This window comes from Panthera pardus, unplaced genomic scaffold (assembly GCF_024362965.1).
Source record: "Panthera pardus isolate Hobbes unplaced genomic scaffold, ASM2436296v1 HiC_scaffold_12, whole genome shotgun sequence".
NCBI classification, from domain to species: Eukaryota; Metazoa; Chordata; class Mammalia; order Carnivora; family Felidae; genus Panthera; species Panthera pardus.
In genome coordinates this window covers 98,901,988-98,928,674 of record NW_026526677.1, presented here as the reverse complement: position 1 = coordinate 98,928,674, position 26,687 = coordinate 98,901,988, and the positions used below count along the sequence as shown (strand labels likewise).

Sequence of the window (26,687 nt, the reverse complement as noted above, 5' to 3'; positions counted from 1 at the left end):
GAGTTTTTTGATGGGCTCCAGATGTGCAGCGGGTGGGGGTGGAGGGTGGGGGCGGTAGGTTTGTAGTCCCCTGAGTGCTCTAACTGTGGGAACACAGGGCCTCAACACAGCAGGACTGAGGACACACTGCACTGAGCCTTAGTCCTGGGGTCAGCTGGTCCTCGGGCTGGGAGGGCAGAGCGGAGTGGGGTGCTGTTTTAACCCCCTGCCTCAGCATCAGCTGCCTCGTGGCAGGCTCAGTCATCCCCTGAAATTCCTCCTGGCCAAGGCGGTGAAGACGATCTAGGACTTGTGGAGCTATGTGAAAAGACCCCAGTCAGAACCCCTTCCCTCTAATGCTGGGATTTGGCACATACGATACAACAGTTTCAGTTTGTTTCTTTTTCTTTTACCAGGATAGTCGGAAAATTACTGTTGTGATCTGCTTCCTGAAAGGTGGCCAGAGTCAAAATACTTTCCCGGGCCTCAAGCAGTATGAAGAGAGGGGGGGGAAAAAAAAGGAGCAACCCTCTACCCTCCAAATCCTGAGGCTTCCTGGTACCATGATGCATGCTGGAGCCTTGCTTGTTTGACCTCTGTTAGCCACAGCTGGTAACAGCAAAGTGTCTTTCCCCTCCCCCCTCTCATCCATTGCCTGGCTCCAGTCAGCCCCAGCCTCCAGCGGGGGGGGGGCCTGCTAACGCTGGTCCTGTCAATGAGTGACCAAAGATTCTTGCACTTCAGCCTCCTGCTGCTCCCCGGTTAGCGAAAAAGGGCACCAACTAAAGCCACTGAGTCAGAACAAGGTATGTTCATCCCAAAGAGGGTGAATTATTTTCTGCTATCTGCCCCCCGCTGGAAGACTTGGGGGCTTTTCACTCCCTTGTTCGGAGAGGAAGAGTCTCAGGGATCCCTCTAGGGCAAGGTAGAAGACGCTCAGCCTAGCTGAGTTCAGCTCCCTAGGGCCTCCCAAGTCAGTCCCCCGGGGCAAGAGCTGGCTTTGCAAGGTAAGGATCCACTGTCAGCGTTGAATTTCGGGGCGGGGGTTGAGATGACGAATGACTTCAACCAGGCTCAGTTTCTAGACTCGGGTTTTTAGTGCCTCCTTTTCCTCCTTCTTAAGCCCCTACTCCTAGAGAGACCCAAACTGCTATAGGACGGTGGGCTCAATTGTCTGCCTGTAGCTTGCCTTGCCATCGTAAAGCAGCAAGTTGCGGTAGGGTGGAGCTACCTGGATGGGGGCAGGATGATAATTCAGTTCAGGTTTGTACTTTATGGTTTGCGTGGCACTTTAACATGTCTTATACCTAGCCTTAGAAAAATCTGTGAAGCCGGATGTGCAGGGTTATCAACCCCATTTACAACTCTTCATGGTAGGGCCGGGGATAGGGTGAAGAGGAGGGGTGACCGGAGGTAAACCTAGGTCCCCTCAGCAGACATTTTCTGGAGATATTGACTAGGCTGGGGGGCTGCGACCAGGAGGTTCACGGGAGCCATGGAGGACTCAGGCATCTAAGGTTAAAAAAATAAATAAAAGCGGGCGGGGGCAGAGAGTGAGAGATTGTTAAAAACACCCTTTCAGAAGAGCCTTAAGGCCCACGGGTGGAGGGTCTGGGGGAGTCCGGAGGGGAGGGGAGGAAGGCGGAGGTGTGCGTGTGTGTGTGTGTGTGTGTGTGTGTGTGTGTGTGTGTGTGTGTGTGTTTGATGGTAGTGGAGAGCCCAGCTGCAGAGAGGAACAAAGCGGGTGCTGTGCAGGCGGGGTGGGGAGTAGGGGGGGGAGGTGCTGCTATGGGAAAGGGTGGGTGGGGGGACCTTGGGCTCCAGCTCCACAAGGGCGTCTTCTCTGGCTGGCCAGGCGGACGGGACGGGGGACGGGGGCGGGGACTGGGGGGGGGGGCGGGACCCGCTCGCTCTCCTCCCACTCAGCGGGCTCCCAAGGAAAAGCAACAGTGTCCTCCAGAGCCTGAGGCCGCGGCGGGCTCAGCCAGGCGAAGGAACCGGTGTCCCACTCTCCCCCCGCGAGGTAAGGACTCGCTCTCCCACTAGGCCCGTGGGTCTCGCCGGCTGCGCGGCTGGGACTGGATAAGGGGAAGTCCCAGGGCCTGGCGGGAGCCCCCAGATCAGCTCTGGGCCGGGAAGTTCAGAAGAAACCGTGGGGGAGGTGGGGGCGCCCCAGGTGAGTGCGGGAGGCCTAAAGGGGCTTTGTGCGGAGCCGGCTCCGCTGTTTTTCTGCGAGCTGCTTGCTTTTGCCCTCGCCAGCCGCCGTCCGCACAGCCGCCAGAGGGGGCTCTCGCTCCCTTCCCCGGTAGGGACGCTGGTCGTTGCCCCCTCCGAACTCTCTCGTGGGCTCCCAGACGGCCCGGCGGACACTCGCGGGGTCTCGTCCGCCCGCGCCGCACACCGCCCACTCTCCGGCCGACGGCAGGACTGAGAGCACCGCACCGGGGAGCGGGCTCCCCTGAGCCACCTCCGCTCCTGTCCCGGGCCGGCCCGCCCTGATGGATGAGGAGTGTGTGCGGGGTCCGACCCGGAGGCGGTGGGTATCGGGGAGGGACTCTGGGATGTGTTCAGCAGACGGGAGGCACGTCCGGGGCCTCCCGAGCCCTCCTCCGAGGCCCCGCATCTTTAGGAGTCCAAGAGGCCAGATGGGGCTCCCTAGGGCAGTGAGTTCCAGGTTCTTGCCACGCCCGCGCGGTCCGGATTCGAATCCCTAACGGAGTTCCCCGAGGCTGGGGGCTGAGCCAGTCATCCGGGTTTCTCCGGGATGGGGAAGTGCGGGCGGGCGGGCGGGGGCGGCGGGGCCTGGGAGGGCCGCCCGGCGCGGGGTTGCCGAGGCGCCCGCAGACGCTTCCGCCGGGGCTGGCGCGAGTGGGGGGGCTCGGCCGGGGGACCGCGCGGCCCGGCGGGGGACCCAGGGCGCCGGGGCGGGGCTGCATTCTGGGCCCGTTAGCTCAGCGGTCCCGGAGGCTCCCGGGCTGACTCATCGGACCGCTCACACACAAACACGCGCTGCCCACCACGTCAGGCGTCCCACGCGGCAGACCCGCACCGCGCCCCACCCCGCGTCACCCACGCGCCCACCCGCCGCGCGCGCAGCCCGGGTCTCGGCCACCGTTGCACGTGTGGCAGCCCGGCGCACGCCTGGCCGTCAGCCCGCAGTCCACACGCGCTGCACACGCAGCACTCCTGAGCCCGCCGTTCACTCCGGCAACCCGTCGCTCTCACGCAGTTCCCGCCTGCACAAGTACCTCCTCGCGCACGCACATCCCGCCGCTCACACTCTCTCCTCCCGTGCACACGCAGCACCGCCCCCCCCCCCCCCCCACTTCCCGCAGCTGCCCCGCGGGGAGCGGGCGGTGTCGGAGGGGCCGCCCCTTTCCCCGGCCGCGCAAACAAGCGGCTCCTTCTCCCTGCCCGGCCAAAGAAAGGCCGCTTGTCCGGCGTCCGCGGCGGGCGGGGCGGCCCAACACTGTGGCCTTGTCCCACCTGGCGGCCCCGGGCAGGGCAGGCCGAGGGCCAGCGAGGAGCCGCGCCCTGGCGGCCGTCCCACCCGCCCGCAACCTCGCAGAGCGGCGCTTTCCAGCACCCCCATACCCCCCATCCTCCATGAGAACCAGAGCCCCACTCCACACTCCCGCCTCTCGTCTGTGACCGCCTGCAATCCCGCCCCCACTTTTGGGCCCCGGCCTGCCCTCAGTCTCCCCTTTACCTTCCCCTCCCCCATCTCCCCGCCCCCTCGGTTTCCCCCTCCACTGCCCTCTGTACCTTCTAGGGCTGTCCCTGGCCGTCGTTCCCTTTACTCGACGACCTCCCTGTCCTCAGTCTCATCTCCTTTGTCCCCCAGTCCCTCCACCTCGCTGTCCTTCCGTCTCCCTCCAGCTCTGCGTTCCCCGGGTTGTTCCCCCAACTTCTTGCCTTCCTGTCCATCTCCCCAGCTCTCATTTTTGTTCATCGCTCAGTCTCCGTCTTTCATCCAACCCCCCTCCCCCCCATCCTTGCGTCTCCCCTTCCCCACCCAGTCCCGCCACAGACCCCTCATTTCCCCCTCCTCAAGTTCTCTCCGCCCCGGTCTTTTCACACTCCACCCCTGCCCCCACCCACCGGGCTCCCAGCCTCAGTTTCCTTCCCGTCCCGACTCCTTCCCCTGCCGGCGGCCCTTCCTCGAAGGCGGATGTGCGTCGGGAAAGCGAAGGCGGCGGCGGGCGGAGAGGGTCCCAGCTCGGCCCCGAAGGCCTCGGGACGCGGCCATGCGACGCCCGGGGCGAGGCCTCGGCTGGCCCCCCGGGCCACAGGTGAGGGCTGGAGCGGCCCCCCGGGACCCCGGGGAGCTCCCGAGCAGGGGCGCCGCGGAGGGCCCGGCTAGCGCTCAGGGAGTAGCCCGGGACCTTTTGCCCGCGGGCCTGATTTGGAGCTTGGGCTTCCTCTAGTGCCTGTTGGTTGCAGATCTTTTCGGCCCTTCCTCGGGCTTCCTTTCGCTCTAGTTCGGGTGCCTAGACCCCCGAGCCGTGACTCTGGACACCCACTCGGAGGAGAGGGCTGGGGACTGGCTGATCCCTCAGGGCCCGTGAGCCCGCGCGTCCGCGCTGGGCAAGGAGGCCGGAGGGGCCGGGCTTGAGCAGGGTCACCTGCGGGAGCCCGGGCCTCGCCCGCCACGGGGTCCTCCTTGTTGCACGGCAGCTTCCGGCTCCCAGGCCTCTACCCCCCACCCCCTGCGTCCCGGGAGGTGCGGGAGAGCTGTCGAGAGCCCGGGCTGACCGCGGCGCCTTCTTCGAGTTCCTCCTTCCCAGAAGCCGGCCTCGAGCCGCAGGGGCCTTTTTTTGGCAGTGGGACCGGGCGGGGCGCTCCGAGTGGGTAATTACTGCCCGGGGTAGTGGGCAGCTCTGTCCACGGAAGCGGGTTGAGCGGTGGGGGCGCCCCGGGCGCAGCGCCGCTTCGCCTTCCCGGCCCGGGGTGGGGTCCGAGGAGAGGGCGCCCCCGGGTGGCGGCTCCCCGCGCCGCGGCGCAGCCCAGCCCCTTTGTCAAAGCGCCGCCTGGGTGCCGCTGGGACGCGTTGGTCTGGTGTCTTTCCACTTCACCTGGATTAGGTTTCCGAGCTGGGGCCACAGCCTCGAACCTGCTGATCTCTACATCTTTTCTTATCTTCTCGGTCCCTCCCTACACTTCTCCCCTTATCTCTCCCTCTCCTTTCGCTTTATTATTCCGCTCTCTCCTCTAATCACTCTTGTTCGCCATCAACCTTCTTCCTTTACAGTCTTTATCTCTACTTGAGATTCTTTGGTGTAAATAAATGAACACATCCCCAGCCGCCTAACTGGGTGATAGTGGCGAATTTGAAAGATGAAAAAACTGAGGCAGTTTTATCGAGGTGTAATGTATATTTCATAACATCCCTTAATGTAAGTGTACCTTTCATTGACTTTCAGAGTATATTTACAGAGCTGGGCAGCCATCATCACAATTTAGTTTAAGAACAGTTCCATCACCCCAAAAAGAAATCTTGTGCCCATTTATAGTCACTCCCCATTCTACCCTTAGCCACAGGCAAGCACTAATCCAGGCAATCTTTTTTTTAAATCAGTATTCTACTTTTTATAGAGAATGACTTGACACTTAGAGAATTTAAGTAACTTGTCCAAGATCTCACAGCTAATAACTAATAAAGTCAGGGTTAGAATTTAAGGCTCTTGCATCCCAGTCTGAACCTCTTTTCACTAAAGGATGATGCCTTTCCTTCACCATTATTTATTTTTTTATTTCTTACATCCCTCCCTGCCCCCCACCCCCCCGCTTTTATGTAAACTCTCCATTCCCAACCCACTCTCACCTCTCTTCCGCAGAGAACACAGAGGGATTTCCCTAAGTGGAAGGAAATCCACTGACCCTGACCCTGGAAATTCTTCCCCGTGGCCAGATCTCCTGAGGAGATGCCAGGCCAGCTCGGTGCTTGGTGTAGGTTAATGGCCTTTGCCTTCTGTCTTCCCAGGCAGAGTTGGGGTGGGCCCCAGGCACTATTCCGGTCTCTCTTCCGCCAGCTTGGGTGGAAATGGTGACGGACATGATGCCGTCCAGGTCCGGAAGGGTGGAAGCTGGGAGGGTAAAATTAGTAACCCTATGGCTGAGGCCCTTGGTTCCCACTGCCAGGGCAGGGTCGGACACTCCTTGGAATGCTGGGCTTCTGCCCCCACTTCCTCTCCAAGTCACCTGGTCCTGGTCAAGGGCCGGAAGAGAAAGTGGAGGGAAACCCTGCCTTCCTGGGTCTCCCTCCTACCTTCAGCCACAGTCTCAGTTTTCCCCAGTAACATTTCAGCAGCAAATGGGACCTTTTTCGCACCTTAGCCAGATGATCAGGGGATGGGCATGGGGCACACATTAGAAACCAAAGGTCCCACACATTTCTCTGGCACCAAAATTGTGAGCCAGGGAGAAAGGGGTGGGTGGGTGGGAAGAGTTCTCATTCTGGCCCTGGAATCTACTTTACCCTTGGTTCTAAGGATCTAAGCCTCCTACAACACCAGATCAAGTTAAGAACCTTAGAAAACTGTGTTCTGGGCATTAGTCACCACTGAGGGGTTTTGTTTGTTTGTTTGTTTTTTCTGAATGTCTGGGGGTGAGATTGCTTTCTGGGGAAGAGGAGTTGAAATATATAGGTGACAGGAAGTGTTGAGTTTTTCCTGTTGTGTCTCCTTTAAGAAAACACCCTGCTGAGGGGTGCCTGGATGACTCAGTTGGTGAAGCTTTGGACTCTTGGTTCTGGCTCAGGTCATGATCTCATGGTTCGCGAGTTCAAGCCTCGCATCTGGCTCTCTGCTCTCAGCACTGTGGAGCATGCTTTGGATCCTCTGTCTCTGCCTGTCCCCTCCCCCTCAGAAATAAATAAACATGGAAGGAAGGAAGGAAGGAAGAAAGAAAGAAAGAAAGAAAGAAAGAAAAAGAAAGAATACTCTGCGGGGACTCCTGGTGGGGGAAGGAGACAAAGGGAGAGGAGAAGTGGGGAAGGTGGGGGGGGGGGGCGGGGGACGGTGCTCCTACTCAGCCCTGCTGGGGGTCCTCTGGCTACCAGTGTCCCTGGGAGAGTGAGTTCCTTGGGCCTGGCTTCCCTCATTGAGGTAGATTTTCCCCACTCTGGCTCCAGACATCTAAGGGTCCTCTACTGCCAAGGCCTGGCTTCTGGGTGTCAGAGGCTAGAAAGCATAGAAATACAGGCTGGGCCCTCTTAGGGTTCTTGTGCTCATGGTCAAGGGTCAGGACTGGCATGGTGAGGTTGAAGATGTGGCACTGTCTTTCCCTCAGGAAGCTCCTGAGCTGCCTCCACTTTTTCTTCGGCACTAACTTGCATCGAACGATGGTAGCAGGTGCTGCCCCGCCCTAAGAACCTGGTCAACAGAGCCTGCTCCTTTCCCTCTCTTCCCCTGGCCTCCCCACCTACACCTGTTCTCCACTGTGTCCCCAGGAGCTCTGGAGCCCCAGGACCATGGACGCTCTTAATAGGAACCAGGTGGGCCCTGGATGCAGGACCCAAGCAATGGTCAAGGTGAGTGGGGTCGGGGCCAAGGGGCAAGAGGGCTGTTGGAGGGAATGGGTTCCGCTTCTCTACCCACCCGCGGCCCCAGCCCAGGGATGAGGACAGCAGCTCCTCTCTGCCCTTCCCCAGGTGCCAAGCCTATTAACAGCTAAGTCTTTATCTGAATCAGGTTAATTGGTTCACCCAGAAAATACCCTTTGGAAGTCAGGAAGCATTTTACAGATTGACCCTGGGCTGTGTTCCTCCTGGATCCATGCCCCTGCCCTCTACTGTGACTTAGTTTCAAGAGGCAAGCGTTAGCCAAGTAGATCGCCACGGACAAGCGTACAGGGACAAGTCTTCATTGGCCCTCCTCTGCAGCACCCCCTTCTCCTACCCTGCTCTCCTTACTTTCTCCTTGTTTCTGTCTTAATAGACAAAGGGGACAGTTAAGCCAAGACTTGAGATAAATCCAGTGGGACGAGTGAGTGGCCTAGATTCAGATCTAATTGCAATTTGGTGTAATAATGCTCCGTGCAAGATCTTGCGCTAAGCCTTTCGACACCCTCAGAGCCCTTTGGAGAGGGCCAGTCCTGGAGAGAGTGTCAGTGTGACTGGGACCAGGGTCTGAGGCCTGAAGTCTCTAATGATGCTCATCCCCCACCCCTACTACCTGCAGAAAGGGCCCTTGGACCTGATCGAGACAGGCAAAGGGCTGAAGGTGCAAACGGACAAACCCCATCTGGTGAGCCTGGGCAGTGGGCGGCTCAGCACAGCTATCACCCTTCTGCCGCTGGAGGAAGGTGAGTCTGGACGGGTGGTCCACCTGCCACCCCCCACATCCTTACAGACATTCCACCAGGTGTCCTCAGTGTTTGCCTCTCCCAAATGTGAGGCCATGCTACCGAACCCCACCAGCGTGTGTCCCTTGTCTTGGCCTTCTCGGACTGCCTGCCTTCTTTGGTGGATAATCTGGCTCCATGATTGGGCTTCAAGATCAGTTTAGAAACAAGGAGGAGAGCACTGAAACAGGAGAGAACGTTGCTCTTAGCAACCAGCGTGGCCAGGAAGAGAGCCCCCCCCCACCCCCCCACCCCCCGCCCTCCCCGTTCCAGGGCAGTGCCTGGCATGGGAGAAGCTACCTGTGGAGAATGGAGGGATGGGAGTGGGGGCAGACCTCCCAAGATAAGGCCCTGGCACAGCCCCCTTCACCGCCTCGCTGCAGCTTCTGCCGGTCCTCTCTGCACTTGTTGCCTGGGTGATACTACATTCCCCACATTCTCCAAATACCGGTCCCAGGGGCTCTGCCAGGGGGAGCTGTTCAGGCTGCAGCAGGGAGGGGAGAGGGGAGTGTAGGGGGTGGGGGCAAGGGTTGCAGGTGCAGAAAGGAGGGAGAGAAGACGGAGAGATGGCACATTTGGAGGAAAAGAAGGGGAAGCTTGGTGAAGGAGGAAAAGGACTTGGGGAGAAGGATTTGGAGGGACTAAAGGAACGTCTGCAGAAAAGAAGTTCCCCTTCTCTGTGGAGCCTGGATCCTCTGTGCCCTCCCGTCTCTGAGCCAGAGTTTCCTCTGCCTGACCGAGAGCTCCTGCCACTGGCTGTGTCCACCGGGCTCAGGGGCCCAAGAGGGGTGGCCAGCGGTAGGCGGCGATCCTTTGTGAAGTAGGAGGTCCAACTGTATTTCCTTTGTCACCCTCCTTGCCCCATCCCTGCCTCCTCGACCTGGACAAGCCCTCTGACTCAGTTTGCCTTCTGTCTTCAGGGAAGACCGTGATTGGCTCTGCGGCCAGGGACATCTCCCTGCAGGGTCCGGGCTTGGCTCCAGAGCACTGCTACATTGAGAACCTGCGGGGCACCCTCACCCTCTACCCGTGTGGCAATGCCTGCAGTATCGACGGGCTCCCTGTCCGGCAGCCCACCCGGCTCACCCAGGGTAAGCTTTGACGCCCCCAACCAGAGGTGGTCTCTGTTTAAGAGCCGGTGCAGGAGAGGTGCCCCGGGGAAGCCTGCTGTGGTGGTTGCCATGGTAACTGCCTGAGTGGCCACACAGAGGGTGGGGTGCTTAGGTGCCTCTGGATGTGCCTAAACAACATCCCAAACCCCTGTAGCATCCAGATCTGTCTTCAACCTGCTTTTCTTCTCTGGTCGTCCCCAGCTTGCCTCTCCACACCTGGTCGGGGGAGGGGAGCAGAGGTTCTGGTCACTGCCTCCAAAGGGCAGGGGGACTCCCCGATACAGAGGTCAGTAGGGATTGTTAGAGGACTGCGGCGGGTGCAGCAGTGGGCTGAACGATGGCATTGTTTCCTGATGCCGAGAGGGAGGTGTTCTGAGAAGATGGGAGAGGGGGGCAGAGGAGGACAGTCCCCCCTGATGGGGATGGAGCAAAGGTGGAACGTGAAGGCAAAAATCGGAGAACGTGCTCACTCCTGTTAAAATGCTGTTGACGGTAGCTTTTGGGTCATGAATATGGTTACCACCCTGCTTCCCAAAGCAGCAGGCCACTCTGTTGTTAGGTAGCTCTGAAAACCGGGCCCCCAGTCACCATGGTGACCGGGCGGTTGAGGGGTTGGCCCAGGTGGCACTTTGACAGACCAGGTGTGTTTGCCCTGGGCATCAATTTATACAACGAATCATCACCTTAGGGGAATGAGGAAAGCAGATTTGGGGTAGGGGGTAGAGGCCGTGAGGATGGGAGCTTTGGGCCCAGCCTCGCTCCGAGCAGCACTTAGGTCCTGGCATTGTTTTCTGGGGACTCTCGCCTCTTACCGGCCGGCAGCTCCCTCGAAGTGGGAATCCCACTCGTTCCTTTGTTTCCCTCTCTCCTTGTGTTCACATCCCTTAGGGTCTCTTTAGGTGCTCTTCCCTTCACAGCTGACCCAGGAGACCTGACCTTGCCCGACTCCTCTCTTCCCGCCCTTGCGAGTATGAGGGGCACACCTGACTTCAGGGAAGCAGGTCCCCCAGCGGCAGGCCCTTGCCTCCTCCGAGGCCTTCAAGTTGTCTCACTCCAGATGAGAGGAGGAACCCCCATAAATTGGGGCTTTGGCTATGATGCCGTCTGGCTCCCGACAGTCCCGTTAAATCTCAAAGAGGACATCTTCCCCAAGATGTGGGTGTGTGGAAGTGAGACAGTAGAGCAGGAAGGAGAGGGAGGGGCAGGGTTCAAAGAAAGCTAGAGAGAGAGCCCAGCCCTCACTCCCTCAGCCCCAGAGCCCCCGTATCCATGGGCAAGAAAAGCCTTCCCCGCGTGTTGTGAGCAGGGTCGAGGAACGGGTGCCCTGTAGGCCCCTCTTGCTCTGTCTTCCCAGAGCATCACTTCGCTCCCTGAGAAGAGGGAGGGCCTGGGTCAAGATGGAATTCTTAGGCATTTCCTGTGGCCCCGGTGACCCCTAAGTCTTCCCCAGCCCAAAGCCCACTCTGCCAAGTATGAACCCTCCCACTCGCTTCTGACCCTAAACCCCTTCCCTCTCGCTCCCTCCCACACCCATAGCCTTCTTGTCTGGGCTCGCCTGTCTCAGGAGCTTGGCAGCCTGGGGAGGGGTAGGCAGAGGCACAAAGGAACGGGTGTTCTTCTCCCTAGCACTCCCCCTCCCCTGGGCTCCGGGAGCTGAGGGTTTCCTTGTCTCATCTCTGGAGCAAGGCACCAAGCCCAGCCCTGCCTGGCCCCACTCCGGACATTCTTGGGAGTGCGTTTCCCTGGAAACTGGGTGGCTCGGGGGGTGCATGTGCTATCTCTGTGTGTCTGTGTGACTGGAGTGTGTTTATATATCTCCGGATGTGTTTGTGACTCCGGGCTTGTGTATCTCTGTTTGTGTCTTTCCTTGTGTTTATGGATCAGAGTGTTCAAGTGGGGGACAGGGGTGAACTCAGGACTGATGGTCCCGAAGTGTCCGTGTGTGCACTCCTCGGTGTATTTGAGAACTCGTTGGCCCCGTGCCTGTCTGTGGGCATATGTGCAAGAGGATCATTTTCCCTGTCTTGTTCCCCTGATAGAGCCTTGTAGAGGGGACCCTCCTCTTTGAAAAACAGAGGGCTACCCTGCAAGTAACAAACAAGGAGCCTGTTCTGGCTGGGCCAGGCTTTACTTAGATGCATCATTCTGGGCACTGTGCCCAGCCATAGGCAACTTGGAGAGGCACACGTCATGATGAGTAGAGATGGCAGTGACAGGCTCTTCCAGCAGGACGATGCCTGGGCCAGGGGAGGACAGGGCGGGGTGGGGGGGGCCACAGAGAGCAGATGCTGGCCTTTTGCTAAAGCTGTGGACACGGGAGCATGAAGCGAGGGAGCCGAGCAAGAGCCTGATTCCACCTCCATACCCGGTGTTCTGGCCCATCTCACGTTGCCCGCTTCTCTACAGAGCAAGAGGCGGGGCTGGGAATGCGACCAAGGAAATAAGGAGGAATCTCAATCTGGGTCTAGGCTGCCCCACCCTGGGACCACAGTGCCAGACCACATGAAAGATCCGGGAGGGGACTAACTAGGGGAGGACCCAGAAAGCCACACAGCTCAGGGCCCAGGCTGTCTAGACAGTAGGTCCCCATCCGCTCCCAGCCTCCGCTGCCAGCCCTGTCTCCACGTCCCTTTCCCTCCCTAAGCCCCTCATTGATGGGTAGAGGCTTGCATGATGGCCAGCAGGGGGCGCTCCCTGCCACGTGACTGGGGTCTGGGATTCCTGGGCTATCCAGCTATCTCCCTCTGGGATCCGGGACACGGAGCCTCTTCCTCTCCCATCCAGTTATCAGTTATTCCTTCTGTAAAATGGGAGTTGAAGCTTCCAACTGTCCTCTGTTGTAAGATAAAGGTCTTGCCTAATAAAGCTCAAAGGAGGGAGAGAAAAAGCAAAGGCTCCTAGCTCCTCACTTCTTTGTGCCTGCCTCCTGCCCTATTTCTCACTGGCGGGCATCCTCCGTGTCTGTCTGGGTCTGTCCAGCTGGCCGTCACAGTTTCCAGACCGATGAATCATTCTTCCTGAGATTTTTTTTTTTTAAGCCTCCCCCTATTTTGCATTTGACCCTATACGGTTCTTCCATTTTCCTTCAGAAGGGGAGTAAGATACACACGTGTGCGTATGTGCAGTATGGCCGTGTGGGTAGGTGTTTAGCGAGGGAGGAAAAATCATTCAATTATTTCTCTATGGAGGCCGACTTTGATTTCAGAGTCTCTCCAGGGACTGAGTGGAAGGATATCTGTGCCTGAATGAGTGTGTAACTAAGATGGGTGTTGTGTGGGTGAGAATAAGCGCGTGTGAGAGACAGGGTGTGTTTACCTGGGGATTTTGTGCGACTCAGTGTGCACAGCCAAGGTGGGGTCTGCGAGACTGAGCAAGTGTCCTGGGAATGTGTGTGAGGCCGTGCGAGCTCTGAGCACATGGCGTGTGGCTAAGAGACACAGTGTGTCCCTTAGGGTTCTGGTGTCCAGAGGGCAGGTCCCTGGAACAGGAGGAATTCGCTGGGGCCCAGGCTGGGTGGTGGCTACTTGCCTGGCGCAGAAGCTCAGCCTGCCCTTGGGGACTCCAGAGGCAGGTGGCACTGTGTTTTCCAGATGGGAAGGTACCTCGCTGGGGTGGAAGAGCTCTTTGCTGAGACTAGCACAGCTGGTGGTGGTGGTGGGGACGAGGTGGGGTTGGCTTCTGGAGCCCCAGGGGAGCGGGCTGGCTTGGAAGGGGCAGTGCCTTGGTCCAACCTGGGTCTCTGGGTGAGCTGGGCTGGGCTGGGCTGGGCTGGGAGTGTGGGGAGCAGGGGCAGAAGAGCAGGTGTTTCGGCTGCAGACCGGAGCTGGGCTCAGTGCTGCTCACACTGCACAGAGGGTTGCCTTGGCCTGAACTCCCGGCCCAAGAGTGACCTTGTCACCGTGGCAGATGGAGGGGCAGAGCTGGACCTCCTGACCTAGCTGGATCTCTGGGAGCCATGGAATGTCAGAGCTTAACCTTTGCTGTCGTTGAGGACGACCTCATTCTGTAGATAAGGGATCTGAGGCCAGAGGGTGTGACCTGCCGGCCGGGTCCAGGGCTGGCCCCTTCCCGGGCCTCTCGGGAGGCCGACCACAGGGGGCTCTCAGGGCGACCCTGCTTCGCCTCACTCCTGCCTCCGGACTCTTCACCCTCTGACCTCTACTTACCTCTTACCTTTCCTCCCCGTCCCCACTTCTGCTCCTGCCTCACCCCCCACCCGCCCCGCGGAGCTCCCACCGCGCCGGTCGCCGGCATCCTCCCGCCCCGCCCTCTCCATCCCGCTCCCCTCTCCTCTCCTCCATCACTTCCTCTTCCCCTCCTCCTCTCCTTTGTCCCTCCCTCCCTGGCTCCCTTCCCCCGCCGGTGGCCGGCCCGCCCCTCCCCGGGCCCTGGCGGCGGCTGGCTGCCTGGCGGCTAGCTGCTCCGAGCCCCGAGCCCCGCGGCGCGGGAGGTCGGCCCGCCCCCTCGCAGGCCCGGGGCGGGCCGGGAGCCCCGAGGGCCCGAGCTAGCGGGGGGCCAGCGCTCCTGAGGTCCGGGTTCGGCGGTGAGTGCTCCGCCCGGCCGGCCGCGGGCAGCCCGGGGGCTCGGGCTGGGAGGGGCGTCTGGGGGATGGGGGGCTCGACTAGGGGAGCGGGGCCCTCGGCTCCCCTTTACGAGCTCGGGGGTGTGAGACGATTGTGTGTGTGCCCTGCACGTTTCCGAGTGGGAGGTCTGGGCTCGGGGCCACTCCTCCGCCGGCCAGACTTCATCTTCCTCGGCGCTCGCTCGGAAGCCCCCTCCACGGACCCGCCTCCGGAAGGGGCTGAGGGGTCCCGAGGAGGATGGGGGAAGCCTGTGCTGGGGGCTGAGAGGAAGGGGAGGGAGGGGGGGCTGGGGGCCCTTCCTCCCGTCTTCCCCTCACCCCAGCCTCCCTTTGGCCGGTCCGTTCTATTGGTGTGGCCAGCTGAGCAGTGACTGTGGCCCTGGGAGTGTGTGAGCACGTATGCCTGTGTGTGTGTTTCTGGGAGTGTGTCTGTGTGTGAGCTTGTAGGAGAGAGTGTGTGTGGTGCATCCCCTCGGTGTCTCTCAGAGGTAGGATCCGCCCTCTTCTTTGCCTTGTTTTCCCTCCAGATGTGCAGCTTCCCCACCCACCTGCACACACACAGCTGGGCCTGGGCCCCACTGGGTCCTGGCCGGACCACAACTTTGCCTGGATGAGAAGAGGTTCTAGGGTTTCCTGAGTAGGCTGACAGGGCAGGAGCGGACAGAGAGGAGGTTTCTTCCCAGAAATAGGCTCTCCAGGCTCTTGGGGGCAGTAGGGACCCCAGTTGGGGCAATGCCTGGGGCCCCTGAGTGCAAATAGAAAGTTAATTTGGGCAGGAGCTGGGCTGCTCTCAGTCCTTGTTGCCCTCCTGCCTGCTCTATTAATACAGATCCAGCTCTCCTGCCTGGCATCACCTATTTATAGCCCAGAGGCAGCAAGGCCACACCCCCTGCGCGGAGGAGGCTGAGGGGCAGAGGAGGGGGCAGGGAACTCAGCCACAGGAGCCAGGGCTGAGGGTCCCTGGGTGCCCATAGCCTTCTTGGGTGGGCCTGGCTCTGATGGGCCGGAATCCACTCAGACTCCCCACCTCCGTCCCAGACTGGGCTGTGCAATCGGCCTCCAGATCCTCCCCCACCCCACCCCACCCCCATCAATCTGGGATTGAGTGGGTCTGTCTAGACCCTGCGAACTCATCATTAATTAGCTTGTTAAAGGGCTGAGAGGAGCGGGAGGGGCCAGCAGGGCTCTTTCTGAAACAGCTGTGGTTGTAATTAGGTGGAAGTGTGGTTGGCTATTATTTATTCCGGTTATGATTACTCCGGGATCAGCATCCCTGATTGGCGGCTTGTCTGGGAAGGCTCTCCTCTCTCCTAACCACCCGTCAGTCTTTGGAATTATTGGTGCCTGCCTGTTTGGGAGGGCCTCTGGGCGTGCCAGAGAAGTGGGTGGCTTTGTCCACTATGGTTACCTGTGGTGGGCTTCTCAGCCTACTGGCCCCTTCGCTGCCTGCCTCGGCAATGCCTAGGGTCCCAGCAACAGGCTCCCGAGCTGCTCAGTGGGAGGTCTGCCATGGTATCCACGTGGCCTGGATGCCCCTTGCCCTTGTGGCTTGCCTGAACTGAACTGTCTCAGCGTCCAGGAATGTAGACTTCCCTGCCAGTCTCAGCGCAGACTGGCATGAAGCTTGGGGTGCCAAGTGGCACCAGATTGGGTAGATAGGCTGGACGCAGCGGTGTGGACAGATCGGGAGGGTGATTGGAGAGAGCACCAGGGCTCTCCCAACGTAGCATCTTTCGCAGGAGTCCTGCAGTGTGGCCAGGAGGAGGAGGAGTCCCGTTAGCCAGGCTCAGGAGCCTCTGCACACACCTGCCGCCGTGCACGCTCTTGGTGCCCCTGGCTACATTTCTGGCTTCCACATACCCTCCCCTCTCTGTGTAGTCACCCTTACTGGGCAGGACTGGGCTTGTGTCTCCTGCCTGGGAATGTGCTTGGCTGAGGCAGGGCCCACTGGCCCTAGGCTTGGCTAGATTCCGCGGAAGACCAAGGAGCAGGAAGATATCAGGCCAGAGGGTGCTTTGTCGGAGAGAAGGAAGGTGGTGGCTCTCCCCCGGCCACGTCATGGTAAGGATTTGGAGCCAGGAAGCAAATTCTGGTTCCTGCGGAGGGGCATCTGACTGACGCACGGTTTTTCCCTGTCCCTTCTCTCAGAGCTTTTTTTTTGATCCTGGAAATTGATGCCCCTGAAACTGACTTTTCCACCCAAGGGGCAGATAGATGGATCATTGGTACAGTTTGGGGAAGGGGGACATGAGCGTCCATGTTCTCCGAAGAACCTTCTCCCTTCACAGAACACTTTCGCAGACATTGTCCCGTTAACCCTGCAAGGTCAGTGGTGTTGTCCTCACTTTTCTAATGACAGAACGGGACCCAGCGGTGAAGGATCTTCACCTGAAGGTCTCACAACCAGTAACAAGAGTTAGGACCAGGATATTCAGATCTTGGGACCCACAAACCAGAGCTCTTTCCGCTCTGCCCTGTGCTGTGGAGCCCTGCTGGTGCTTGTCAGGTCAGGCGTGGTCCGTGTAGACACTGTGAGTGCAGGTGGGGATGGCTGTCTGGAGCCCGGGATGAGCCCGCTCGTGCTGCGGGGTGAGGCGTACCCCAGCCCTTTCTGCCCTTCTCAGCATTTGTTTTCTCTGCAGGCTGTATGTTGTGCCTGGGTCAGTCGACCTTCCTCCGCTTTAACCACCCGGCTGAAGCCAAGTGGATGAAGAGTATGATTCCGGCAGGGGGCCGGGCCCCCGGGCCCCCCTACAGTCCTGGCTCAGGTAGATGCCCACTTGGGGTGGGGGGTCGGGTTGGTGGCTCTCCTGGACAGTCCTCCTCCTTGCCCATCCCAGCCATGCTCGTAGTGTCAGGGCAGGACAATGGCCATGATCTGGGCTTGCTGCCACCTGCCATGGGCCATTGGTGGAGAATGCCAGGCGGTCTGGCTACTGGGAGGGATCCAAGAAGTGCCGCTTGGCTGGAACTGGGGAATCATGTGCCCAAGGGATGGAGGGCTCTGCCAGCCCCACTGCCCTGGAAGGTGCCACTTCGGTGTCTGGGACCCTAAACCTCATGTGCCAACCACTGGGGAACCTCACCCTTGAGAGGGGCCCGAGGGGGCAGAAGGAAGCATTAGGTCGAACCCCAGCTGGCGGGTCCCACCTGCCGGCGCTTAGGTCCTTGGGCCCTGCCCCTCCCCCCAGGCCATGCCAGCTGATTACTCAGCGGAACAGCTGCAGTTTGTGTGTGAATTATTGATCCCCAGAGGAGAGTCGGTGATTGTTCCAGGGAACCAGCACAGCACCCCCCTCAACCCAGCTGCCTAGGGGGTGGGGTGGGGTGGGGTGTAGACCAGGAGGCTGCCAGTGAGCCTCCCGTCCGAGGCTTTGCAACGAGGGTTCAGATGGCCGTGGGATGACAGGTGTCAGTGTGGTACTGGGACAGGTGGACATGGGTGTCTGGTGAGCCCCTCAGAAGCCCGGGTTCCCAGCCCACTCCCTGGCTAGCTTTACCCGCTCTCCCTTAGCCTTGTCATGCCACTCCTTCCCTCAGCTGTTCTGGGCACTCGTTCCTGGGACTCCTGGTTGGTTGATGAGGCCTGGGGCAGGGCCAAGGCAGGCTCTTGCTGGCGTGGCTTGATGGGCTCATGATCGGAGGCGCCGAGCCGCCCCTAGTGGCTGGCCAGCCTGGCTTCCAGAAGCCACCCAGCAGTGCCAGGCCCCTCCCTGCCTCTGATTGGGCAGAGCAGTACGGCACACACCTCTTGCCCAGCGCTGGAGGTTTGGCCTGTGGTTTTTCCTGGGTCTCAGCTGCTGTGCTGGGAGGTCCTAATGTCCTATTAGACTGGACCCTCCACCCCGAACTTCTGGCCAGCTCCACAGCATCCCCTCCATAGAATGTCCATCTGCCCTTCCTGAAGGAGAGATCTGGGAGGGAAACCAAGGCAGGGAGGAACCCGGTCTTGGGGTGAGCCCGCGATAACTGGGCCTAGAAGTGCCTGGCATCGTTACCAGCTCTGTCCTAAGTCATGAGGCGTTAGAGCCGTGCCCTTCCTTTCCGGACAGGGAAACCGAGGGCAGCTGATTGACGGTCGTGCAGCAGGTCAGTGGTAGAGCTGGCAGATCGCCTCCCTCGTTCTTGGGCACGTACAGCTCCCCGGTGGTTGGAGGCCAGGGCCTGAGGCACCTTTGCGTTTCCCATCCGCAGAATCGGAAAGCCTGGTGAATGGGAACCACGCGCCACAGCCCGCGACCCGGGGCCCCTCTGCCTGCGCCAGCCACAGTTCCCTGGTGAGCTCTATTGAGAAGGACCTGCAGGAGATCATGGACTCGCTGGTGCTAGAGGAGCCCGGAGCGGCCGGCAAGAAGCCTGCCGCGACTTCCCCACTGTCGCCAATGGCTAACGGTGGGCGCTACTTGCTGTCCCCGCCAACCAGCCCTGGTGCCATGTCTGTGGGCTCCAGCTATGAGAACACCTCTCCAGCCTTCTCTCCGCTCTCCTCACCAGCCAGCAGTGGGAGCTGTGCCAGCCACTCACCCAGCGGGCAGGAGCCAGCACCTTCCGTGCCGCCGCTGGTGCCTGCCCGTTCCTCGAGCTACCACCTGGCCCTGCAGCCCCCACAGTCCCGACCGGGCGGCGCCCGCTCCTCCGAGAGCCCCCGGCTGGGCCGGAAAGGGGGTCACGAGAGGCCTCCCAGCCCCGGTCTCCGAGGTCTGCTGACGGACAGCCCCGCGGCCACTGTCTTGGCGGAGGCCCGCAGAGCCACCGAGAGCCCCCGGCTGGGTGGGCAGCTGCCCGTGGTGGCCATCAACCTGAGTGAATACCCAGCTTCCGGTGCCCGAAGCCAGCCCACGAGCATTCCTGGAAGCCCCAAGTTGCAGCCTCCGGTCCCTGCTCCCCGAAACAAGATCGGCACCCTCCAGGACCGCCCTCCCAGCCCTTTCCGTGAGCTGCCAGGCACCGAGCGGGTGCTGACAACCAGCCCCTCACGCCAGCTGGTGGGCCGAACATTTTCAGATGGGTCAGCCACCCGCACCCTGCAGCCTCCTGAGAGTCCCCGCCTGGGCCGGCGGGGCCTGGACAGCATGCGGGAACTCCCTCCGTTGAGCCCGTCTCTGTCGCGACGGGCTCTCTCCCCCATGCCCACCAGGACTACGCCAGATCCCAAGCTAAGCAGGGAAGTGGTGGAGAGTCCCCGGGCCCGGCGCTGGGCAGCCCACGGGGCGTCACCGGAGGACTTCTCCCTGACGCTGGGGGCACGGGGCCGTAGGACACGGAGCCCCTCACCCACGCTCGGGGAGTCACTGGCACCCCGCAAGGGCAGCTTCAGTGGCAGGCTGAGCCCAGCCTATAGTCTGGGCTCTCTGACCGGGGCTTCGCCCCGCCAGAGCCCCCGTGCCCAGAGGAAGCTGTCCAGTGGGGACTTGCGGGTGCCTGTCACTCGGGAGCGGAAAAATAGCATCACGGAGATCAGTGACAACGAGGACGACCTCCTGGAGTACCACCGGCGGCAGCACCAAGAACGGCTCTGGGAGCAGGAGATGGAGAGGCTGGTGAGCAGATGCCCCGGAGGGTGCCGCCGTACACGGCGGGGTCCCTGCCAGGGCGCGGGCAGGCCAGCTGGCAGAGCGGGAGGGGCCCTTGGACAGGGCCTGGGCTTCTCAAGCTTTTCTCCTTCCGGGATGCACCTTAGTGACCTAGATCTCAGGGGTCTGGTGCCTGGAAGAACTTTCTTTGAAGTCTCTAAGGCTTTATTTCAGATGCATGTTAACTTTGCTTTTATTCTGTAACACAGCGTTTGTTTTAACGTGTAAGTTAAGTTTTGCGTTATTTACCTGATGATAACAAAGCTGTAGGAAAACACACCACCTTTACGGTGAGGTCTTGCACCTCTCAGTTTGAGGAGCGAGTCTTAATGATGAGAAGCTGAGGCCCAGAGAGGGGAATGGGTTTGTGCAAGGTCACACAGCAAGTTCTGGCAGAGCCCGTGTTGGAATTCAAGACGCCTGTCTTCTTAAGGCTTGTTTTTTAGAAAAGCACCTTGTTCTTTAGAAAAGTTGCTTCTTTTTTTTAAACTTTTTTTTATTTTAAGAGAGAGAGTGCGAGCAGGGGAGGGACAGTAGTGGTGGTGGGGGGGGCGGGGGGCGGGACAGAGGATCCAAAGTGGGCTCCATGCTAACAGCAGTGAGCCTGATGTGGGGCTTGAACTCACGAACCTTGAGCTCATGACCTGAGCCGAAGTTGGATGCTCAACTGACTGAGCCACCCAGGCACCCCTCTTTTTGGTCTTTTACAAATGGGTGGGAGCTGCTCACCCTGGCCCAGTGAGGATCATCTGGGAATGTGGGTGGCAGGGAAGAGAAAGAGAACAGGACAGGTCTCCCCTGGCTTTATCCTGGGCCGACTGTGTGATCGTGATTGTATGCATCAGCATGCGTGCATATGTGTGCATTCGGGGGCCGGGTGTGGCTCCGGGCAGCTGTCCTGGAGATGGCCTCTGAGCTGGGTGGGGGCCAGGATTCCCCAGATAGCGCAGGGAGCTCAGGGGGCTCTGGCTAATGTGGACAGTCGAGCACACGTACAGGAGAATGGATTCTGCCCTCTGTCCCTTGTGAGCAGAATGGGGTTGCTGGGGGGCCCAGGGCCCCTGGGATTGGTTTGAGGAGGAGAACCAGAAATGAGGAGGTTTGTCTGGAGGGCTTGTCAGAAGAGGTTGGGACAGCTTTGGGCAAGGTGAGGTGCAGGCTGGGTTGGGGAGAGAGGAGGAAGGATCACCAGTCTTCTCCTTTGCCACAGCTTCCCTTCACTGTCTTTGCCTTGACCTAGAGCGTGCTCGGACCACCCTGGGGTCTTAATCTGGAGAGGGAGCACCGAGTCTGGCAAAGGCAGAGTGACGGGCCCAGCCTCCCTCAGCTCCTCCATTCAGCCTCCCCACCCCCCAGGCACGAGGGCACACGGGCACACCTCACCGCCAGCCCTGACCTGCCCCACCTGCCACTTTAAATCTTGGAGGCTGCCCGCCCTGCCCCTCCCATCTCCAGCAGGCTGCTTATCTGGGTCCTGGGGCAGGGGCGGGGGCACTGGCCCAGCCTCCTGGGTGCCTAGGCTCCTCTGTTCCTGGTTTTTTTTTTGTTTGTTTTTTTTTTTTTTTTTGACGTGGAACTGGGCAAGCAGCAGGAGGGAAGCTGGGTACGTGTCCAGGGGGGTCGTGGCCAAACTCTGCAGTGAGGGACCCCTGAGGTTGAGGTACCCTGGAGAGCCTGGGCTGGGGGTGGGGTTTCAAGGCTGGGACACGAGAGCGGGGGACCCAGATTGGGGAGCGTGATTGTACCGTCCCTCCTCCCGGGCCCCTGAGAGCTGTGTGGCTGGGGTTTTGTGGGGAGGGGGTGGGCCAGGGGCAGGGCCTTGGAGCGCTCCCAGCTGGGCCTGGGCATTGGAGAGCGGAGGCAGCAGCTCACCTTGCTGGAAGGGAGTGGAGGGCAGCCTGAGAGTGACCTGGAGCTGGGGTAGGGGATGAGGAGGACCGTGTCCCACGTCTGTCTGGCCTGGCGTATACACGCTGGGCACAACTTTGTACGAACCTGTGTCACATCCCTGTCGGCCCACGGGTCTGTTTTCCAGCCGTCTGTGTCCGTGCCCACCTGTCTGTGTGCTAGACTGTGTTTATCTGTGTGAGTGTGCGCCAGGGTGCATCCGTGCGTGCCAGGGCTGGTACCTGTGTGCGTGCCTGCCTGTCCGTGTGAGTGCAGAGCACATGTTGTGTCCTTGTGTGTCCGTGTTGGTGGCTGGGGTGTCTGCGTACCCTCGTGTCTGTAGATCTAGGCGGACGAGAGTCAGCGCGAGTACCCGAGTGTTCATCTGTGTGCCATTGTGGTCTTCAGCCTGCTTGGCAGTCTGTGTCGCTGTGTGTCCCCGAGGAAGCCCATTCCGGGCAGAGTGAAAAGGGAAAGGAAACAGGAAGCTGGGAGGGGCTAGCCATGTGGGCAGGTAGCACAATGGCCTGGTTCCTCCTGCCTACTTCTGGGGCGCCCTTCTGCCCTTTGCCTCTCCTGACTCTGGGTTTGGGGCTCTCCTGGCTTGGTTCTGGGCCCCTGGCACCTAGTGTCGTAGTTCTGTCTCCTGACTGCACACGGTGCCTCCATCAGGACCCAGCATCCTTCCCTCTCACGCCCTGCTCTGTCCGCCCTCCCCAGGAACGCCAGCGCCTGGAGACCATCCTGAACCTGTGTGCTGAGTACAGCCGGGCCGACGGGGCACCCGAGGCCGGGGAGCTGCCCAGCATCGGGGAAGCCGCCGCAGCATTGGCGCTGGCGGGCCGGAGGCCCTCACGAGGCCTTTCAGCGGCCACCGGAGCCTCTGGGCGGGGCCCCGAGGAGCCCGGAGGTGCCACCCAGCGCCTGTGGGAGTGCGTGGACCGCTCAGATGAGGAGAATCTCAAGGAGGAGTGCAGCAGCACTGAGAGCACCCAGCAGGAGGTGGGGTGGTGGTGGTGGGGGGCAGCACCTGGTGAGGGGCTGGGGGGCAGAGGAGGCAGGGGTGGTGGAGGGATGGCTCAGTGAGGGGGAGGTAATTGAAGGATCGTGTTTGGGAAGACATCGGGGATTAGAGGCTGAGATGTGAGGAGGCAAGGAAGAGGGAGGTGTCGATGCGCTTCCCAGGTTCTCCCTATACTCTGTGACCTGCCTGTCCTTAGGGCCGCCTCCGGGCCTGGCACAAAGTGGGAAACCTTCATTCCCTTTAGCTGAGCTGTACTGCTCTCCTTGCAGGGAGGGGAGTTTGCCTCCTCTCTGTCTGGCTACCCCTTCCGAGCGCCCTGAGGAATGGGGATCCCCTCTTTTAGTCTGGTCACGGAAGGCTCCAGGCTTCCCCAGCTGATGGCTTCCCTCCCCTCCAGCATGAAGATGCACCCAGCGCCAAGCTCCAGGGGGAGGTGCTGGCCCTGGAAGAGGAGCGGGCTCAGGTGTTGGGGCGAGTGGAGCAGCTCAAGGTCCGTGTGAAGGAGCTCGAGCAGCAGCTGCAGGAGTCCGCCCGCGAGGTGAGCTGGGAGGGCCCGTAGCCAGGCCAGCTGTGGCCACGTTCCTCCCCGGGCAGAGCCAAGGCCCCTGGAGGGGCCTGCGTCCGTCTGCCTTGACTGGCCTTGACGTGGACCTTGGTGTTGGCCCCAGGCTGAAATGGAACGAGCACTGCTGCAGGGGGAGAGGGAGGCAGAGCGGGCGTTGCTGCAGAAGGAGCAGAAGGCCGTGGACCAGCTGCAGGAAAAGTTGGTGACCTTGGAAACCGGCATCCAGAAGGAGAGGGACAAGGTAACCCACAGCTGGCCTGGCCCCGTGTTGGCTGCCAGTGGCCCCCGGGGAAGGACAAACGTCTTCTCTGGGCCCCTTACTTCTCATCTCATCAGTCTTCCTACAGGCCTGGTGGTCTCTGTGCCCTTCAGGGGAGGGGGGACCTTGTCCTCTGCGGAAGGTGTCAGCTTGAAGGGCACGGGCAGGGGCCGGACTGGGTTCTGGGATCTCCTCTGTCTGGGTCTCTGTGCTGCCTCTGGGTGCCTGCCCGTTCCTGGCCCTCCTAGGAAGTGCCGAAGCTGCTGCTTGGGCAGTGAGCACAGCCCGAGGGACAGGTGCTGGGGAGTGACTCGGGTGTGGGTCCCTCTGTCTAGAGAACGTGCCCCTCCCAGCATGCCTCGGGTGCTCAGGATGTGATCTTTGGGGGATGGCCTTCAGGTCTCTGCTTCCCCTGAGCCTTTCAGGATCTGCAGCTTCCCGTCCCAGGTGGTCCCAGCTCGTGCCCCCGACCCTTTCAGATTTCGTGCCAGCCTGCAGGGGTCACTCCGTCCCACAGGGGCCGTGCCAGCTAGGCCCAAGATGCCTACCAACGTGCCAAAAGCTCTGAAGTGTGGAGAGGGGCCATCTATTTCTGGACTTGACAGTATTTTTCCAAGACTTAATTTTCTTTCTGAATTTTTGAGAGTGTCTTCCTCCTGTCCCAGTTTTGAAACTCTTAAAGATTCTTCAACAAACTCCCCCCACCCCCAACTCCTTTTTTTGTTTTTGGAGCTTTGGCTCTGGCCCCCAAAACCACACTCCCAAATTCTGTGCCAAATTAACTCCACGCTTACCAACCAGGCCTGCACTAACGCCCCCTCTAATCACTGTCCTGGGCTCTCCGCATGCCCCTAACTGCCAGTGCCACCCAGGCAGGGCTGAGCCATGCCTGCTTTTGCACTAACTGCAGGGGCACCACTGTGCCCTTGACCTCTCCCCTCTAATTCTGCCTCCTTCCTTTCTTGGTGCGGGACTCCAGGGTTTTGATCAGAAAGGAATGGGCAGGGGGCACAGCTCAACTTGACTCAATGGTGCCTTGGCAGGAAGGGTAAAGGTTGGGGGAAATGCGCAGCTGAGGAGCTGCTCAGCCTGAGGAGTGTCCCCCCTTTGGAAGAGCCCAGGTGCAGCCTCCACAGATTGTTGGTGGTTTTCCTGTGCAGCTGGGAGAAGCAGGCTGCCCTCCAGCCGTCCACCTCCCGCCCCTCTCTTCCTTCCGGAGCGGAGGGGTCAGGAGGTCCGGCCGCGGCGGCATGGCCCTGGGGGGTTTAGACCAGTTCCCTCTGCCACACAGTGGCCGCCCTTCTAGCTTTCCTCTGGGGCTTCCAAAATCCAGATACCCCAACCGGAGGGTGGGAATGAGTAGGCCTCTCCTCTTCTCCCGCCCCTGAGCCATCCAGAATGTAGGGGGTATCCTAGAGCCTGAGTCCTAAGAGGGCAAAGTGCTTGGAACCCAGGACTCCTCTCCCTGATGCGAGAGTGGGCCGGAGGGATGGGGCAGGATTCGGCAGAAGAACTTGAAGTAAGCTCAGCATTTCCGAAGGAACCTGCCTAACCTCCTTTCTCATTGACCTGGCGTGGCCTGGAGGCCTGGACTTTGCCTTCTCTCTGGGCCTAGTTATTTGAGGGGGTGGTAGGGTGGGGGGTGGGGAGGCAGTGGCCGCGGGGCAGGCTCACTCAGCTTTCCTCCCCAGCCCATGGCTCCGCTCTGGTTTTGGAATCAGTAATCCTAGTTTCTCCTCTGCCTGTCCTTCGGAGGGGTGACTCACCAGCTTCTCCCCTCGTCCCCCTTCCCGCCCTGGGAGGTGTCATCTCGCCCCAGACAGAACTATCCACCTCCTCCCTGTACCCACTCCTGGGGCTCCTACTGCCATGGCAACGGCCGAACTAATTGCAACCCTCATCCCGCTGGAGTTCAGCCTGGAGTGCCAGCACCCACCTCCACCCAGGGCGGGAGGGAGGGAGGCCCAGGGAGTCGGGCCGGGGTCCCCTCTGCGACAGTGCCGTAGCTTTAACATCCTCAGCTTCCGATTCATGCCGGACCCCTGGATTTAACCCTCACTGTCTATACCCCTCCCCACCTCCCAGGGTTAAATTTTGGTCTCTAGGCAGTGGCAGAGTCAGGGGGAAATAGGAGCCAGAGTCTCTGTGTTTGTGATGTGGGACCAGCTTTGGCCTTGACTGGTTTGGAGAGAAAACAGAAGGCTTTTCTTAGGACCCACCCCAGTGTTTCCAGCCCAGGGGACTCCAGGAGACCAAAATTTCTGCCCAAGACCCACACCTGCGCCTGTGTGATAGCTTCCCTTGCACCTGCGAGCGTCCTGTCTTCAGCCTCGCCTCCTAGCCTTTTCCACTCTTCTCTTCCGTGTTTTCCCTTTCTCTTCCTTCTCCTCTCCTGCTTACTCTCCTCTGTTAGTCCTCACCCCACCCCCTGCCGGCTCCCCAGCTCTCTCTCTCCCGCCCTGCACCCCCCATGGCCGCTGCTGCCCACGGGCCAGAGTTGAGGAGTGTGTGTTCTGTTTCTCCCTTGTGCCCGCCCTCCCCACCCCTCCCGCCGACCAGGAGAGGGCGGAGCTGGCCGCGGGACGGAGGCACCTGGAGGCCCGCCAGGCGCTCTACGCCGAGCTCCAGACGCAGCTCGATAACTGCCCCGAGTCAGTGCGGGAACAGTTACAGGAGCAGCTGAGAAGGGTCAGTTTCACCAGCCCCCCTTCCCTGGCCCCCGAGGGCCACCCACCCGGAAGACAGGAGAGCGGTGGGACGGGACCACCTGGGCCCTGCACTTCCTGCCGGACACACCAGGGTCGGTGCTGTGGCTTGGAAGGGACAGGGAAGGATTGGGGGGGATCGATTTCCACCTTTCTGCTACTCCAGGCAGCGATGCCCGTGAAAGGGGCAAAAAGCCAAGCAGAGCAAAGGGGGATGGGTTGGGGGCAGGTCCCTTCCCCGATTTCCCTGGGGCCAGCCCTCAGAACTCCCACCTCTGCGGCCTGGCCTCCCAGGCCCGGAGCGGTACTGCGAGCACCATTCAATCCCCTTTGTCACTGTCGTTCAAGGAGGCCGAGGCCCTGGAGACGGAGACAAAGCTGTTTGAGGACTTGGAGTTCCAGCAGCTGGAGCGGGAGAGCCGCGTGGAGGAGGAGCGTGAGCTGGCGGGCCAGGGGCTGCTCCGGAGCAAGGCCGAGCTGCTCCGGAGCATCACCAAGAGGAAGGTGTGCCCTGCTCCCATCCCCTGTGGGGCCTCGGTGCCAGGCGGGGCGGGGCGGAGGCCAGTGAATTGGATCCCCGCTGATGACCCCATAAAAGTTACCTTTACCTCTCTGAGCCTCAGTTTCCTTAACCGCAAAACAGGAACAGGCTGTCAAG

At 60.5% G+C, this 26,687-nt stretch overlaps 1 protein-coding gene across 17 annotated transcripts in view; it reads left to right on the top strand.

Moving 5' to 3' along the window:
- Positions 1-725: 725 nt before the first annotated feature.
- Positions 726-26,687, top strand: part of PHLDB1 (pleckstrin homology like domain family B member 1) — a 45,370-nt gene continuing 19,408 nt past the window's right edge. For 2 of the 17 annotated variants that reach the window (XM_053900393.1, XM_053900392.1), the window contains exons 1-11: positions 3,415-4,271; positions 7,430-7,510; positions 8,160-8,283; positions 9,243-9,413; positions 16,659-16,784; positions 18,211-19,556; positions 22,197-22,478; positions 22,898-23,038; positions 23,169-23,306; positions 25,884-26,012; positions 26,378-26,533. In XM_053900393.1, the coding sequence (XP_053756368.1) occupies positions 4,227-4,271; positions 7,430-7,510; positions 8,160-8,283; positions 9,243-9,413; positions 16,659-16,784; positions 18,211-19,556; positions 22,197-22,478; positions 22,898-23,038; positions 23,169-23,306; positions 25,884-26,012; positions 26,378-26,533 (2,739 nt within the window). In that variant the 5' untranslated portion in view covers positions 3,415-4,226. Of the gene's footprint in view, positions 786-1,881; positions 2,003-2,291; positions 2,516-3,410; positions 4,272-7,429; positions 7,511-8,159; positions 8,284-9,242; positions 9,414-15,537; positions 16,078-16,658; positions 16,785-18,210; positions 19,557-22,196; positions 22,479-22,897; positions 23,039-23,168; positions 23,307-25,883; positions 26,013-26,377; positions 26,534-26,687 lie in introns of those variants that run through there. The other 15 variants (XM_053900395.1, XM_053900391.1, XM_053900405.1 and 12 more) reach the window with 14 other exon arrangements.